Genomic DNA, 16,881 nt, shown 5'->3' with positions numbered 1-16,881 from the left:
AAAATAAAATCTTATCTCATTCCCTTCCCAATTATGTAACCTGGGACAAGGTACTAAACCTCTGTATGCCTCCCTTTTCTTATTTGTAAAATGGATATGATATTAACCCCTTACCACAAAGTTGTTTTGAGGAAATGACTTCATATTTTTAAGTACTCAGCTCAGTGTCCATAGAAAATGCTATATAAGTAGCATTTAATGAGATATACAGATTTGAACCCACAGAGCTTGGCCCGTCATGGTCCAGAGAATGAATGAACTTACATTTGTTTCACATTTTAAAAGCTCCACCTTATTTTACATAAAGTGCATACATTTTAAGCATATGTCCTGGGAATGTTTACATTTGTATATACTGTGACCGACCAACAGAAGGGCGTTCCCAGCACCCCTGACGTTCCTGGGATCCTCTCCCAGTCAATAGCTGCCAGGAGTGAGTTAAATGCTGTTAGGATTTTTCAACAAAGATATCTTGCCTGTTTTGAACTTCAAATGGAACCATACAGTATGTTTCATTTATTACCTACAGTCTGAATTTAAAGCTCAGTTGGTCCCACTCTACAAATTGCTGCCTTAACTATTATCCAATAGTTATCACGCTCAAAGCAACAAATACCTTGACTATTCTTATTTTCTGGTCCCACCTCTTGCTGCTCTTTGAGCCCCGCCCATGTAACCTAACTGTCAATCGAAGCATCAACGAATTCTAATTGGCCATGCTGGCTAGAAGGCTCCACCCCTGAACCCCACCAGAGCCCGCCTCTCCACCAGGAGCCAATGATAGGGCACTTGGTCAAAAGAGGGGCCAATGGGGAGACGCGTCTTCTAAACTGCCCACCGGGCCACCAATGGAGGGCGATATTCCCGCCCTAACTGTCTGAGCAGAGCTGCCTCAGCCTCCTCGTGCCCTTGCAGTTTGACGTCTGCCCTGTATCCTGAGGGGCCCCTCAAAGCTGCTTAAGGGGAGCAGAATGGCCGGCTCCCACTCCCTACATCCCTCCCGGATCTTCCCCACCCCTCCCCTCCCTGGAATGGAGAGGAGGGGAGGGATTTTCCAGGCAAAAATAGTATATATGTAAATATGTATTTTTTCAGGGTTTCTCCTGTTTTTTTCCTTTTTAATAAGAAGATAGGATTTTTGTCTTTTTAAAGAAATATTTTAAACTTTCCAATATTTACACAATTCGAACATACAGCCCCTTTCTTTTTCCCAGTTCTGAGAGCTGATGGGAATCATCGGCCTCCCTCTCTAGCTTCCACCTTGCCCCTCAGAGGTGAGGCCTAGCATGAAATGTGAGGACCTACGGAAAGGGAGAGGAGACACAAGAGTCTGTGAGGCAGGGGCAGAGTATGGGACCGGGTGGTGTCAGGAAGGAGCAGGCACAGCATGAGGGTTGAAGGCGAGAGAGCAGGAGTGAACTGCCATGACTGGGAGGTAGGTCAGCTTCAGGAGTAACAGGAGAAAATGAAACTGATGAAATTGGGCTGATAAAAAATTAGGGTGTCCAATTGCCCTGGATGAGGGAAATTTAAAGTGCAATTAGGATCCCAAAGATACTGGTGCCTTCAGATGGTTATAGATGGACAGATGCTAAGGACCATTGAGTTGTTAGGGCGAAGGGGGTCTCTGAGCCTGAGGGACACTGTGCTGAGATATTCTCATGGCCATCTTTTCTCACCTCCACCCCAGACAGGCATGGCCTTGCTCTTTGTACTTGGCTGCATCTTCTTCCCCTTGAGCTTCACTCTCCTGTGCTGGAGTCTGCAGCACCATTCCAACGTGCGGATGGAGAAGCCACAGGCTGTTTTGGTGGCATCCAAGTAAGAGGACAGGGTGAGGGCATCCTTCTGGGGCCAGGGCTGGTGGAGCTATTTCCTACTCTAAGGAGTTGTTGGTGAGAACAGAAGCAGAGTGTCTGTGTGTGTGTGTGTGTATGTGTGTGTGTGTGGGGGGGAACAGGTTAAGAGTGAAAAGACACTGGCTATGGGTGTCCTGTGGATTCTGCAAATCACTTAACCTGTCAGAACTTTGGTTCCCCCTTTTATGAATGGGCTTAATTAAGAATACCCACCTTCCTTTCTTCCTGGAGATGTTATTGAGAGTCAGGTGAATTTGCTTTATCTGTAAACTCCTGCCAGTAGCCTTATCTCCTCTAGTGGAGGCAGCACCTGCTCACCACAGCCAACTGTGATCTTCTCTTAAAAGTAGAACTTTTATGTGAAATCTCCTGATTTTCAAACACTGACAAATGACTTCAAATAAAATGTTACTATACTGGCAAATCCACACTGGGCAAACAAAACATGTTTATAGGCTGGCAGGGCCCTTTGTACTGCAAATTTCTGACCTTTTTAACAAAGCTTAATATATACACCTGAGCTGTCACCAAACCTTAGGCAGGAGAGGGAGCAGGCAGAAGACGAGCATCTAGGTGAGTTCCTGGAAGATAAAATGCCATCTCTGCCTGCTTTAATACACATCCAACAAAATCCAACCAGACTCCTGGGCCAGGTTTGTGGCCCTCCAACAGCAGTGGAGGCAGCCTACCGTCCCCCATTCTCCCTGAAGCTCATTACTTTTTCCTGACGTTGCTTTGGCTTTAGAGTTATGCAAACATGGATTGGAAATTCTCATCGCCATGTTATCTTGGGCAAGTTTTTTTAAATCACTATGCCTCACTTTATCCATAAAACAAGGAACTTTTGTTGGGAAGGTTAAGTAAGAATGAATATATCACCTCATCCTGTGTCCAGAATATATCAAATACTTAGGAAGCTGGGCCCTTTTCCTCTGCAGTGAAGTCCTGAGGTTCACTGTTGTCTCTAAAATTTTAGTCTTAACTCCTGCCAGAGGTCAGAGACCTTGCAGGGACTGACTCACGCAGCCACTAGAGGGCAGCCCAAAACTGCAAATCCCAGCCCTCTTGCCTTTCTTGGGGACCTGGAATGGACTCTGGGAAGCAAAGGCAATTGTACTGTTGGCTATTGAGGTATACCTTAGGGCAGGCCTGGAGGCCAAAGTATGGTTTGGATAGCAGGCACCATGTCATGCAAAATCCACAGGTCAGCTGGTTTCAGAACAAGAAAGCTGAATTACAGGGAGACAGCAGGAAGGAGTGAGAAGCCAAGCCACTGGGCCACCTGGTTGCAGCTGGGCCTCTGACCTGCAGCTTGACCCTGGCCAAAGACCATTGAGCTTCAGTTTCCTTACAGCTGCATGAAGGGCTTCCACCAGCGAATGCCCCGGTCTTCTACCACTCCCAATCTCAGCTGTTCTGTGAAGTTGCAGAGGAAGGGCTGCCAGGAGCCTGAGAACACCTGCCCCAAAAGGTGGTAGCCAGGAGAAGCCAGGCAGCAGGGGGCTTCCTCCAGCTCGAGGTGGATTTTCTGAGGCAGCGTTTGCTCCCCCTTCCCCTTCTAAACCCTGGAGTCACTCTGACATCTGGTAGGAGAGTTCCTGCCACTCCTTAACTATGTGACCTTGGGCAGTGTCACTTAATGCCTCAGACCATGTCGTGACCTGTGAGAAGGGGCAGAGCCTTACCTCAGTGCTGTTCCAATAGCCAGATCAGGACACTGGACAGTCTTGCTGGGAAGTCAGGACCTAGAGTCACACATTGCTAGTTTCCCTCCCTCCCGTGGGAGTGAGACACACAGGGGTCTCTGAGTGTGAAGGGCATCCTTAAACTGACTCTTTAGTGACAGTGAGGCGCACTGATTTCTCATTCCAGGGAATCTTCTCTGCTGGAATGGGCATCCCCAAGTTGGGACCCCACCAGGGCACCCAGGGGCTCTAGGGAGGTGCTGCAAGAGAGGGAATGACAGACATTTGCAGAGTGCTAGTGGGAACGTGGGTCGCCTGACCCATCTGAGAGCCCAGAGCCCCCTCCCAGCTAATCCGGGTGCCCTGGCAAGCTTCCTCCGTGAGAGGAGACCTGCCCCTCCCCTGGCCCTTGTCCCCAGCAGCCCCCCGGCGCCGCAGCTGCTGTCTCTTTAAGGGCCTCCCCCTCCCTCTTTCTCTGCTCCCCCCATCTCTGTCGCAGCCGCTGCTGTGGCTCAGAGCTGCGTGGGGAGACGCTGCTGCAGGTCCGGTTTCTTGGTGTCTGGTCGGTGCCATCATTTCCCCACCCCTCCCCCACCCTCCCCAAGCTGGTGATTCCCTCCCCCTCCCCCTCCCCACTGAGGGGGCAGGGGGTTGGGCACGAACTCGCTATAATGCCCCGAGCAGCCTCCGTGCCGGCCGGCGGGGACTGTGGCGGCGGCGAGAGGCGGCGGTGGAGGCGGGAGAGCAGTGCTGACTAATGACCCCTCGCCTGGCCGCTCCTCTGTCTCCTGTCCCTCCCTCCCTCCCTCTCTCCCTCCCCTCCAGGGCTGGCACCACAGTCCCACCCCCCAGCCCCCACCCCGCCTTCTCGGGCCCTCCCAGCTTCTCCACGTAAGCCTCCCCCCCCCACCTGCCGGGCCTCCTCCCCTCCCCCACTGCATCCTGCTCCTCCCGTACCCTCCTCTCCCTCCGTCCTCTCACCCAGTCCTCCCCTCCCCAGCGCTCTCCCATCCCTCGGGCTGCTTTCTCCGGCTCCCTTTCTCAGATCCTCCCTCTCCCCATCTCCCCGGCCTCAGCTAACTCCCTCTCTCCCTCCTCCGGTCTGACTCCCTTGCCCCGTCTGTCCCGCCCCGTCCCCTTTGTGCCCCTTTCTCTCCTCCTCTCCCCTTCCCTGCCCGGGAGTCCCGGCTCCACCTCTCACTCCCTTCAGCTCGGCCTCCCAGTCCCTGCCCGAGGCCTGAGCCACCATGCTGACCCCAATGGTGGCTGGGGGGGTGGTGTTCCCCGGACTCTTCCTCCTCTCCAAGAACACGCTCCAGCGGCTGCCCCAGCTGCGCTGGGAGGAGGCCGACGCGGTCATTGTCTCAGCCAGGTAAACTGCAGCCCTTCCCCTCAGCCCTCTCCCCTTCCCAGGCTTTCTGAGGGTGGAAGGGTCCCCAGCCCTTCCCTGGACCTTGGGCCTGCTGGGGCCTGGGGTCTCCTGAAGCGGTGGGTGGGCTTTCCCTCCCCGCTTCCCTCTTGACTCGCTGTCCCGGGAGACCGCGTCCAAACCCAGCCATCTGGTCTACTAGTATCAGCCGCTTGCCTCGCCTTTCCCCATTCACCCTCCCACCCTCCCAAACAGGCCAGCATGTGACTAAAACATTTCTCTAAGATAGGAGGGGACAGGACCAGGGGCCAGAGCTGCGTATTATTCAGGCATGTGTTGGGAGGACAGGGCCCGAGGAGGGAAGGGAGCACTAGTAAACCCTGGGACAGCTGGGGAGGGGAGCGTGGTGGCAGTCAAGGAGCGAATGGGAAAGTGGCTAGGGGGACTTGGGGTGACTGAGGGCTCAGTTGATGACCAGCATGATGACTGGGTGGCTGAGGGGTGCAGGAAGAGGCTCAGGGCTCCGCTAGCCACCCAGGGCTGCCCCCTCCCAAGCCCGCCCTAGGGAGAGGCCCTGTTATCAGCTGGGCTCTCGCATCACTCACCTCAGGATGACCTCCCTGGTGTCCTCCTTAGATCTCGTGGCCCAGTATCCACACTGAGGGAAGGACAGAGGCAGTTTAGGAATGGGGGGACTGAGTAGCAGCTGGGCAAGTCTGGGAGCCCAGCTGGCGGGGCGAGTGAGCCCTGGAAAGATGGGCAGGGAGTGGCCCAAGAAGTGAGCGAGTCCAGAGCACAGTGACTGGACTAGTGAAGAGGTAGAGCTCTGGCTGCCACCACTCCTCCCTCTGTCTCCCCAGGCTAGTGTCCTCAGTCCAAGCCGTCATGGCCTCCACAGCTGGCTACATCGTCTCCACCTCCTGCAAGCACATCATTGATGACCAGTAAGTGTCAAGAGAGTGCCTTTGCCCAGACGCCACAGCCCGTGTGCATGTGTGACCCCCGAGTACGTCAGGTCTGCTAGGGGATTCCTTCAGTGGTCCCCTAGCTTTTAACTTGGGCTCGAGCAAGTTAACTGCAGTAGCTGCAACTCAACACCCAGGGATAAATTTATCCATGTCCTGTCCTTAAAGGTCAGAGCCAGGAGGGGGAATGGGGATCAAAAAGAATTCTCAAAGCAACTCCTGGGCTTCCTGACCTCTGCTATCGTAGTAGGTTCTGAATGTTGTTTCCTCTCCTCCTCCTCCACTACCTCCTCCCTCCCTTACACCCTTCAGGTCCCTTTTCCAACCAGCACCCAACTGGGGTGCCTCCTCCTTGTGCCAGGCTCATTCCTTCTCCCCCGCAGAATCCAGGGGTCCAGCCCCAGCTTGTGCACTAGAGAGGAGAGAGATGACACAAACAAGGCCACCAGCAGCTAGGTAGTGGGGGGAGGGGAGGGTGAAGAGGCCAAAATTTGGCACTGGCAGCCGCTGCAGTGCCTGGTGCTTGCCAAAAAAGCCTAGGCCTGAGAGGTGGGGCAGCCGAGGACTGAGGCCCTGTCCGTGGTGCTGACGGGCCCACTCTAGGTGGCCCGTGGGTTGCCTGTGAGGGTGTTGATGACGTCCCACACTTCTGACCCTGTTCTCTTTTCTCTGGTGGCCACCGAGCCCCAGGATATTGTCTGGAGGATCCTGATCTAGAGGCTCCCCCTTTTCCCCTGCAGATAAGTTCACTTATCTGTGGAGTAGGCCCCTCCCTGCCTGAAAGCGCTGCTGTGAGGACGGATGGAATGGTGAGTGGTGTGTGTCAGGCGCCTAGAGCAGTTCCGGCTCACACCCACCGTGGGTGCTGAACTCTTCAGACCCTGGGGACAGTGACTTGGCTTCTTCCTGCCCTCTCTGGCCCCTTCCCCCGCGCCCCCCCACTAGTTTCCTCCTCTTGTCTTCTTACTGAGGTCACCTCCAACTCTTTCACTGCCTCCTCCCAGGTCAGTTCTTGTTCCTTCCCCTTTAATCCTCAGGTGGGTGGGGAAGATCAGGATTAATCCTGGGGTAACAGCTGTTCCTACTCTGAGCACCTAATTGCTAGGGTGGGGTGGGTTTAACCCTTCACGTTGCAGTGCAGGTCCTGCCCGTCTTGTTCTCCCCACAAAACCGGGGTCCTACAGTGCTACAGGTCTGCTGGGGCTGGCTTTCTGGCCACACCCTGCTCTAGCTTCTCTTGGGCCCGTTGGACCCTTTGCACTTGAACTCTGCTTATTTTCCTGCCCTTCATTTCTAACCTGAGCTTGCTGCTCCCCTTTCCTTTCCCTCTTCCCCCTCCTGGTCACATGCTCCAGCACAAGTCTCAGGTTCTAGTTCCCCAAATCATCCCTGCCCCCTGCGCTGCCTTTCCAGGCCCAGATCAGCTCTCCCCTAGAGCCTGCCTTCTTCTTCATATCACCCCGCCTCCCCACCTGCCTGTCCCTCCCCAGGTCTCATGCCACTTCCGTTGCTCCTCATATTTGGTCTTAGTTCTTTTTCTGTGTCACTCTGGTCACTTTGCTTTCATGCCTCCACCTAATTGGGTGAGTTCCTTCCCTCTGGGCCTGCTTCTTTGACCTCCCACCCAACATCAGACCTGTCTGTTGCAAGGCTGTAGAATTTAAGAGAACGTGCTCAATGTGCTGACTCGAGAAAAAAAAAATGCAATGTTGCCTATTCGTGCACTTTTCATTTCTGTATACTCTCCAAGTGCATAGAACTTTCTCTACTCTTTGCTCCTTTTGCTCAGCGTTTTCTCCTTAGTGCTTGGCTGTACCTGAGACAACACGCGGTTGGTCTACACTCAGGCAGAACAAGCAGCACTGACAGCACCAATAGCTCATCAGTGGGCCCTTCTGGGACACTTGTCTTGAATTTTCTAGGGACAGTCAGGCTGAGGGGAATGGCTATGAAGGCGGACTTCTGTTTATTCCTTGGCCAGATTACCCAACTGCTCAGCTTCCTCATGTGTAAAATGGGAGTGATAACCATATCTACTTTTTATAAAAGTTTTTGTGGGCAGTAAATATATTCAGGTGTGTAAAAGATTTAGAATATGTGGGCCTCCCTGGTGGCGCTGCAGTTGAGCACTGGGTTGCGAAGCTGCCCGCAGCCTCTGCAGTGCCAGTTCGATCCCCGGCTGCTCCCCGGCCACCAGAGGAGGGTCCCACATGGCGCACAGACCTCTCCTGCCGCCCGCTGCTCCCCTCAGCAGTGTACCTCGGTCCTTCTGCCTGCTCTGCTCCCTGCTCTGGCTCTGGTGAATTCTCTCACCCTCCTGCGCTTCTGACTGTACCCAGTGCTTGTATAAACAAAACAAACAAACAAACAAACAAACAAACAAAGATTTAGAATATGAGACTAGCGCCTGCATGGAGTAAGTCACCATTAGTCAATGAGACCTTTCGCCATCACTCTTGCCTCTTTTGCTGCCTTCATCCTAACCCCAGCGGGTGCGCACATCTTCACTGAGTTGCTCTGATCACTCCATCTCTTCCCTCTGGGTTGCGGCTGTCTTTTGGTCTCTGTTCCTTTTTCACCCACCACAGAGCAGGCAGAGAGAAAGGAAATAGGAACGAATGAGTGAAGGAATGAGTGAATCTGAACATGGGAGTGTTCTGAAATCAGGCAGTGTGTGTTGAATCCCAGCACTCCTGCTTACCAGCGAGGTGACTGTGTGCACTTGGGCAAATTTCTGGCCCTCTGCCCTTGAGTTCCATCATGTAACTTGAGAGTCCACTTCCGGCTCAGGGTTGTTGTGAATATCACTTGAGACCTGACTCAGCCTGGCACCTGGCAGATGCTCTATCCATCTCCTTTCCTCCTTGATTCCTCTCTCTCTCTGCTCAACAGACACTGGCTTTCCTCTGCCTACACGCAATTTGCAGTGCCCTACTTCATCTACGACATCTACGCCATGTTCCTCTGTCACTGGCACAAGCACCAGGTCAAGGGGCATGGAGGGGACGAAGGGGGGGCCAGAGCCCCGGGCAGCACTTGGGCTGTCGTGCGCGGCTACCTGCACAAGGAGTTCCTCATGGTGCTCCACCATGCCGTCATGGTGCTTGTGTGTTTCCCGCTGTCGGTGGTGAGTTGGGGTGCCGAGAGCCTGCGCCCCCATATCCTGAGCCTAGGAAGCCCTGGGTCCATGTCCCAGCAGCAGGGTGGGTCCAGGATGGAGGGTCCCCCTGGAGGGTTTTCTAAGCACTAGCCCAGCCCACCCCCCGACAGCAAGAGGGTCTGGGGTCAGCTGGCCTGGGCTGGGTCAGGCGGCACTGAGCCTCCGGCCTGTCACTGCCCGTCTCTGAGCCTCTGGGTTCCTCAATTCAATGTCAGGTTTACAGTCTTACTTGCAGGATTGTTGGAGGGCTACACCGCGGTGTGCTCCCAGCTTTGCTTTTGTGCAGAGTTAAGCATCTCCAACAGTGACAGGCTAGCGGGAGGGCAGGGTCTGCTGGGGCATCGGGTGAGGCCAAGCCGCTTCCTTCCTCTCCTCAGGTGTGGCGTCAGGGCAAGGGAGATTTCTTTCTAGGCTGTTTGCTGATGGCAGAGGTCAGCACTCCCTTCGTCTGCCTTGGCAAGATCCTCATCCAGGTGAGAGAATACCTGAGGGGACATGTCTGGGGGGTGAGGGGGAGTGGGGCGCGGGAAGGGTCCAGCAGAGACTTTTCGGGTTCTGTAAAGGAATGGCTGCGTCGGGCCTGGGAGGGGCTACAGGCAGGAGAAGGGGCGGCCCCGGGGCGGCCAGGGGCGTGGGCGGAGCCAGCCCCTGCCCGCCCCTGACCTGGGCCCGCCCCTGACCTGGCCCCGCCCCTCCCGCAGTACAAGCGGCAGCACACGCTGCTGCACAAGGTGAACGGAGCCCTGATGCTGCTCAGCTTCCTCTGCTGCCGGGTGCTGCTCTTCCCCTACCTGTACTGGGCCTACGGGCGCCACGCCGGCCTGCCTCTGCTCGCCGTGCCGCTCGCCATCCCGGCCCACGTCAACCTGGGCGCCGCGCTCCTGCTCGCTCCCCAGCTGTACTGGTTCTTCCTCATCTGCCGCGGGGCCTGCCGCCTCTTCCGGCCCCGGGGCTCCCCGCCGCCCTCTCCCTGTCAGACCCAGGACTGAGGGTGGGGTCAGGGGATCCCCACCCACACACCCTGTGGGGACAGGGCTCTGGGACCGCTGGGTGGGGGTCGGGAGTCAGGGGTCTCTGACCCTGACAGCCCAGGACTGACGAACTCCGAAGGGGGTGGGGGCAGGGACCAGGTGACATGGAAGCCGAGAGAAGGAGACTTCTCCCCACAGTGCCTGAGCTGAGGGCAGTGAACCCTTTGGCAAACCCCCTTCTGGATCACCAACCCTGGGGCCCGGAAGAAGCGAAGGACAGAGGAAGGGGCACCACTTCCATCCATCTAGGGCTTGAGGGCTGTTGGGGAGACCACCGGGACGCAAGAGGTCTAGGAGAGAAATAATGGGTGGGAGATCCTGCTGCCAAGGCCATCCCAGCCCCCCTGCTGCAAACTCCTCTTAGCTCCCGTCACCTGGGAGGAGAAGACACCCTAATTCAACCCCTGGATCTTGCTTGGGGCTTGTCGCCCCCACAGCTCCTCTCCAGGGGAGGCCAGCCTGAAGAATCTTATTTATTTTATTTATTTGCCCAAATTCAAACTAGTTTGTTGGGGTGTGGGGAGGGAGATGGCTGCTACCCCCCAGCCTTCCCAGTGCTGAGCAACCCCCCAGGGCAGGCGAGGGGGCACCCTGTCCCTTCCCCATCAGGCTGCATATCTTGCCCTCCGGCCCTGGCATGTCCCTGGTGCTACAGACCTCAAGGCTTCCTCCAATCTGGGGTCAGGGGACCCTGGGAGGTGCTTTACAGACCGCTAATAAAGACGATCTGCGTGAACGCCACCGAGGCCCTCTCCTCTCCTGCTTCTTTGGGGCTGGGGAGGGTCCCGCTTGGGGTAGAAGCACTGAGGGCACCTGCAACGACTGCCAGGGAGTCAAGGAGAAGGAAACCAGGACTTTATTCATCCTGGAGAGGAGGGTAGGTTTCGGCACTCAGGGCCAAGTCCAGCACCTGGTTCAGCTCTTCAGGCTCCTTTCTGGAAGCTCCTGTGGGGTATGGATGTCAGAGGTAGGAGGTCACATGCTGCCTCCCAAGGACTGTGAGGGGCTGGGGGTGGGGGGTAGGCCTTACATGTGTTTGCAGAACTGGAAAAGGAGGAAAAGGAAGGTCACTACCAGGAAGCCCACCGTTATGTAATAGAAGCCTCCAGAGCTGGAACCTGCTAGACAAGAAGGGGGAGATGACCCTGGATCATCTCCAGTGGAAGGGGCAGGGGCAGCTCTCCTCCAGGCCCTGGCACAGGTGAGGCCCTTCTCAAGCTGGTTCATACCTGAGGTCCCAAAGATGACCGGGCTTTCTCCAATGAATTTGGCCACAGCCAGGAGTCTGGCTTGGTCTGAGTCTGGGTAATCAAAAAAGTCACGTCTGTCTATGAAGAGTGGAGATTTTTCTCCTGGCGCCAAGGTCTTGACACTGGATGCTGGGGACCCAGAACAAAGTTTCTGACAGGAGCTCAGCAGACCCTTGTCCAAACCCCCCCCCCCCCAGAAGATGAGGTAGGCTCAGGTCACTGCCAGGCCACACAGCCTTAACATGGTTATGTAGGGACTTGATTTTGATCCAGGAACTTCCGCACAGGGATCAGCAGAGTTCTCCACCAGGGACTATGTCGGACAGGGAGGATGGGAGAGGAGCTTTGAGAACAAAGAGAAAGTCTGGCCTCCCAGGCCCCAAGGGGGCATGGACCCCTCCCCCAACCTTCCTCCCTCCCACTGTGCAGGACAGCTTCCCACCTGTTTCTAGGACCCCTGGCCCAACAAGCCACACCCACACCTGTGCCCACTGCCACAGCCTCATGATCCTCACTCCTGTGACAGGAGTAGGGGGGCTCTGTGATGTCATCACCTAGAACCATTCATTCTGATCACACTAAGTGGATGGGAAAGAAAGTATTAGGAGCTTGAGACCCTACCCCCCTAGTCCCAAATCAGAAGGGGAGAGGTTGGGACCCACAGAACCTTCATTCCTAGGGGTGATGCTGATGATGGCACAGGAACCATGGCCGCCCAGAATTTATAAATTGGAGGGCTCCGGACAGTCTGCTGAAAGCCTGGAGCTGGGGGGGGAGAGGGGGGCAGGGCCGCACACCTCTAGTAACCTTCAGATCAACCAAAGTCGCATTTATGGGGCACGCATTGATGTGCCAGGTACTTATCATTTACCAAGAGAAAATGTGTTTGTGTGGGGTGAGCTCCTCCGCCCTGGGACAGAGCACCTGGCACATCCTTTAACCATCACAACCCTGAGAGTGGTCCTACCTCTACCTTCGGAAGAGGGAACCAAGGCCAGGGAGCCAAGTGATATGGGCAGCACACACTTCTCACGGTGTGTGTTATCTTCCCCGAGGCTTCCCTTGCCTGCCTTGTGTCCCCAAATTCAGGGGCAAAGGAATCTCCTCCATGCCCCTAACCTGGCCACTCAGTGCTCAGAGGAGGAGGATGCTGGGCTTAGGAGCCAGGAGAAATAACAAACTTCGTCCAATAGGTGGCAGCAGTGCCCAAGTCTGCCCGCTCTCCCTATGCTCTTCCTCCCCAGAGGCACAGCATCCTGGACTCCGGGCCTGTCTTTGGCTTATTCCCACAGGTTGCATCGGGTGCTGCAGGAACCTGCTGGGGGAATGGCAGGCTTGGGGGTGCCATCTCATGGTGGTCTCTCCGTCATGCACAGAGCCTTCGGGGCTCGCCTCTCTGGGTGGGCTCCCCCAAAGGCCATCCTACCTCTCTCTTACCAGCCCCCACTTTCTCTTGTCACCTACCCACAGCCACTCTAAACTCTGGGGTCCCCCTCAGCTTCCAAGAGTGAGCTCCCTCTCCCCGACAGGTAGGTCTATCTGTCACAGATGTGGGTCTGTCTGTCGTAGATGTGTTCCACACTCAGAGGCTCCTTGGTCAGCAGACTCTGACAGGCCCAGGGCCATGGTGTGTGTTTGTGCTGGGTGAGCGCCTCTGTCCTGGGACGCTCCTCCCTGGACCCACCCCTCAGCTTTCTTGCCCTTAAGGACAACCCACCATTTCTCACAGCCACCTGGGGAGGCACTGGCCAGGTCAGCTTCTACTTCCTAATCCAGAAAAAGTCTAGGGAGGGAAAAAGTGGGGAAAAAGAGGCCAACTACTACCAATGGGGCCTCCTTCTGGTTCCCTTATCTCCTCTAAGGAGAGAGACTTACCCAAGATGACAGGGCATATGGGGGTCAGCAGAGACTCAACCTGGCTCTTGGCTCTGGGCCAGGGATCTCACCCCAGGCCCGTCTGCAGCTGCTCCCTGAGTTTAGCAGGAAGAAGGAGTCCAGAGCCTTTAGCTTGTGGAGTTGATTTTGTGGTTTCCTCAATCGCCTCAAATGAATACAGCTGCACTGTCTACCAGAAAAAGTCCTTTTAATTCAAACAATGAATGATCCATTCACTACTTCATCAGCCCATTAAATAAATGTATTGAGCTCTTGCTAGGTGTTGGGCTCCATTTACGGCTTAGAAATCGCCAGGGCACGGTTTCTGCCTCAGGGATCGCTGGGGAGAAAACTCAGACTGCACATCATCAGAGCAGAGCTGGACAGCTCCTAAGGGACAGTCTACACCGGCTGCCTCCGCCCCCTCTCCTTCCACATATTTTTCAAACCCGCCTTTGGACCTGACTTCGTCTCCACCCTCCACTGAAGCCTCTTTTGCCAAACCTACCAGTGACTTGTTCCCTTGCCAAATCTAACTGTTACCCCTCCGCTGCTTCTGTGTGTGTCTCAGTAAAGTGTACCTGCAGGGAGTCAGGTTTGGGGGCTCCTTCTCCAACCAGCTATGCCTTGGACCTTCTCTTTTCTATCTATACTCTCCCAAGGTGATCTCATCCAGACTCATAGCTTTAAATACCATCTATATGCCAGTGACTCACAAATGTATATTTCCAGCCCAGCCCTCTCCTCTGAGCTCCAGACTCCACTATCCAACTTCCTGCCTCATGTCTCCATAAGATCAAAAACATCTCAAATCCAACAGATCCCAACTGGAGCTCTTGGGTCTTCTATCCCAAATCTACTCGTTCTTCCCATCTCGGGACACGGTCTCACCTTTCCTTAGATGCAAACACCTAGGAATCATCCCGGACCGCCCTTCTGCCCGACAAACCCATAGTCAAGACCTGCTGGCCCGATTTCCAACATAATTCTCAAATCCATCCACTTCCCCCCAACTCCAGCGCTGCCCCCTCATTCGAGTTCACCCTGTGTCTCACGTGGCTAACTGCAATGGCCTGTGGGCAGGTCACGCTCCCCCAGCCAGAACAAAGCAGAGGATGGGAACCCACTCACTCCTTCAAACCTCCCAATGGCTTCTTCAATGACTTCTCGGTGAATTCTGCCCTTCTTCCCCTGAGCTGCAGGCCTCTGACCCAGCCCTGCCCACCCACCCACCTTGGCTCTTCCCACTACTCCGCCTTTGCACATCCTCAGCTTAGGATACTCTTGTCCCTGCACTTGACCCGCTCATTCCTCCTCTTCTAGGTCTATGTTGAAACTACTTCCCCTGAAGAGTAAACCCGATCTCCCACCTCCTGTGACCTTCCCATCACCACAGCAACCTCACTGCATTTACACGGCTGTGTATTGTCTTGCTCCCCTACAAGGCCATGAAGCCAGAGACTGGTGATCTTGCCATGGTCGAATCCCCACATTATATAGTAGATGTTCAACAAATAGGACTTAACTCAAGGATGAAAAGCTTTTCCACCAGGGCTCAGCACTGCCTGCCATTTCCCCTGCAACTGGTTGGAATTGCAACCTCACCCTCACCCGCCTTCACCCAGGCTTTCCAGAGGCTCCTGTGGATGCACGCTGTGCTCCATGAGGAGACAGCACTGCAGGAAGCAGGAATCTGGGGATTCCTTGCCCAGCACCCCCTCTCTTACCCCAGGTCTGCCTCCTGTGGCATTGAGGTCAAGGCTATCCTCTGGCCAAGTCCACCAACTCTGGACAGCATCACCCTTAACCCCGCTCCACTCATCCTCCTAGAGAGCTCTGAAGGAAACCTAATGGCTGCTCTACTGAAATGGAGTAATGAGTAGGTAATATAGGAACGTGGTTCAAAATCCCAAAGTAAAAAAAGGATGAACCTTGAGTAATCAGTCTTTTCTATTCCTGCCCTACCCTACCTGACAACAACCTCCTCAGAGGTCACCATAATTATCACTTTCTTGTGCAGCCTTCCAGAATAATCTATGCACAAATCAACAAGCATGTATAAATTCTCTCCTCCACCCCAATGGTAACATTCTGTACCTGCTGTTCCGCACCTTGCTTTTTGAGTTAACAGGAGATTGTGAAGATGATGTCCATCCAGGCGACTTCCTTTTTCATAGCTGCATACAACTTCATTGCATGAAATGATGTCACAGCTGAACCTGTTCCTTCTTCATAGATAATCCTGATGGTTTTCAGGTGTTTGCAATTACAAAGCTGCAGTCAACAGATCTTGACCTTCTCTACTTTGCTCAAGGGCCAGTGGAATTTTTGGGTCAAGGGTTGTGTATGGGTCATACTGGTATCGCCTATCAAACTGGGCTGGGGGGGGGGCATTTACCCACAGGCTCAACAACACCTTGTGGTAATAGATGCTTCGAATTTTACCAATTGGCAGGTGACATGTGGTGTCTGGGTGTAGCTGGCCTTTGCATTTCCCATACTTTAAAAAAAAATGTGGTAAAATTCACATAACAATATTTATGCCAACCATTTTCCAGTGCACTGTTCAGCAGTGTTAAGTCTTTTCATTGTTGTGTGATCTCTTACTTTTAAGTCACATTAATTAGTGCTGGCCCAGCTTGGGCAGCCTCACTCACCATGGCACTCACTCCCTGGTGGTGGCAGAGACAGACAAGTGATCCGCAGGGCAGAGCAGAGCAGAGCCTGAGACAGCACAGAGGCAGGCGCCTAGGAGGAGGCAGGATGACCTTGGAAAGAAGGGAAGGTCTTCCAGGCAGATTTGCGGTGTGAGAAGGGTGCAGAAGTCTTAGAAATCAGGGGTGTTCTAAAAAATCAGTATTGGGGAGGCGGGCTGTGAAGGGCTTTGAAGGCCACTGTGAGGACTCTTTTTTTGGGGGGGATGGCAAGTTTGGGGTAAAGGAGAACAAGAAGCAGAGGCTGAAGTTGAGAAACAGCAGACCGAAGAACAACCGCCGCATGCAGTCTCCTCCCCACCTGAGGGACAGACGTGGAGGTGGAGGGGTTCAGGGAGGGAGGGGGGTTCCCAACGGAGATGCCATCCCTGAGAAGGGCACCCCAGCCCTCGGGGGCTGGCTTGGCTCACAAGCAGAGCGGCCTGAAAGGCCAAAGGGAGGAGGCGTGGGGAAGTCACGGCCTCGGACCTCTCCCCGCTCCCGCGTCTCTGAGGTTCTCCGGCCGGGCTCAGGCCCCGGAGGCCCCAGGCCGGCGGCCGAGGGCGGCTCAGACCCCCTCCCCGGCCCGCCCCTCGCTCACTGCGGATCTCTAGGCTCCGCCCCAGGCCCCGCCCCTCCGGGGAAGGGGAGGGGAGGCCGGACGCCCTCTGCGGGGGAGGGGCGTGAGGCCGTGCGAGGGGGGGTGCGGGGGGGATGCGAGCCCGCGTCGCCATGGCAACAGGCCGGTGGTCGGGCCCTGGAGACCCCGGGAGGAAGGCGGGCGAGAGCGTGGGCTGCGCGCAGGGGCAGGGCCGGGGGCCCGGGGCTCCCGGGAGGAGTTGGGGAACACCGGGCAGTTCTCCCGGGCGGTTCCCGGTGGCGCAGGGAGCCCGGGCGTGCGCGTGTGTGTCTGCGAACTTCTCCGGGGTGAGTGTGCCAGCGCGTCTGGGTTGGTGCATGTGTGTGAGCGTGCGCACGTGGGCACAGGCGTGTG

General features: G+C 55.3%; 2 protein-coding genes and 1 long non-coding RNA gene across 7 annotated transcripts; 1 reads left to right on the top strand and 2 right to left on the bottom strand.

Moving 5' to 3' along the window:
* Positions 1-891: 891 nt before the first annotated feature.
* Positions 892-10,805, top strand: TLCD3B (TLC domain containing 3B). 5 transcript variants are annotated; one of them, XM_037507297.2, is made up of 6 exons: positions 892-1,435; positions 1,691-1,821; positions 5,774-5,857; positions 8,771-9,005; positions 9,416-9,511; positions 9,740-10,805. In XM_037507297.2, exons 1-6 carry the CDS (start codon positions 1,388-1,390, stop codon positions 10,025-10,027), a joined length of 882 nt encoding a protein of 293 aa, XP_037363194.1. In that variant the 5' UTR covers positions 892-1,387; the 3' UTR covers positions 10,028-10,805. The 5 variants fall into 5 exon arrangements, with proteins under 5 accessions (XP_037363194.1, XP_037363195.1, XP_037363198.1 ...); XM_037507298.2 differs by having other exon boundaries at positions 893-1,274; XM_037507301.2 differs by lacking the exon at positions 892-1,435 and having other exon boundaries at positions 1,802-1,834.
* CUNH16orf92 (chromosome unknown C16orf92 homolog) lies at positions 10,618-11,869 on the bottom strand. The gene is made up of 4 exons (XM_037507296.2): positions 11,762-11,869; positions 11,299-11,448; positions 11,100-11,187; positions 10,618-11,014 (listed from the first exon to the last, which is right to left on the bottom strand). The coding sequence occupies exons 1-4, from the start codon at positions 11,823-11,825 to the stop codon at positions 10,993-10,995; spliced, it is 324 nt and encodes a 107-aa protein (XP_037363193.2). The 5' UTR covers positions 11,826-11,869; the 3' UTR covers positions 10,618-10,992.
* A 1,123-nt stretch (positions 11,870-12,992) lies between these two features.
* On the bottom strand, positions 12,993-16,439 carry LOC119241766 (uncharacterized). The gene is made up of 5 exons (XR_005124369.2): positions 16,377-16,439; positions 15,852-15,942; positions 15,292-15,436; positions 13,195-13,384; positions 12,993-13,102 (listed from the first exon to the last, which is right to left on the bottom strand). It is a non-coding gene; the product is annotated as an uncharacterized LOC119241766 (long non-coding RNA).
* Positions 16,440-16,881: the final 442 nt, after the last annotated feature.

The sequence above is a fragment of the Talpa occidentalis genome, unplaced genomic scaffold (assembly GCF_014898055.3).
Source record: "Talpa occidentalis isolate TD23 unplaced genomic scaffold, MPIMG_talOcc4v2.1 talOcc4.12, whole genome shotgun sequence".
NCBI lineage: Eukaryota > Metazoa > Chordata > Mammalia > Eulipotyphla > Talpidae > Talpa > Talpa occidentalis.
This window is presented reverse-complemented; position numbering and strand designations above follow the sequence as displayed.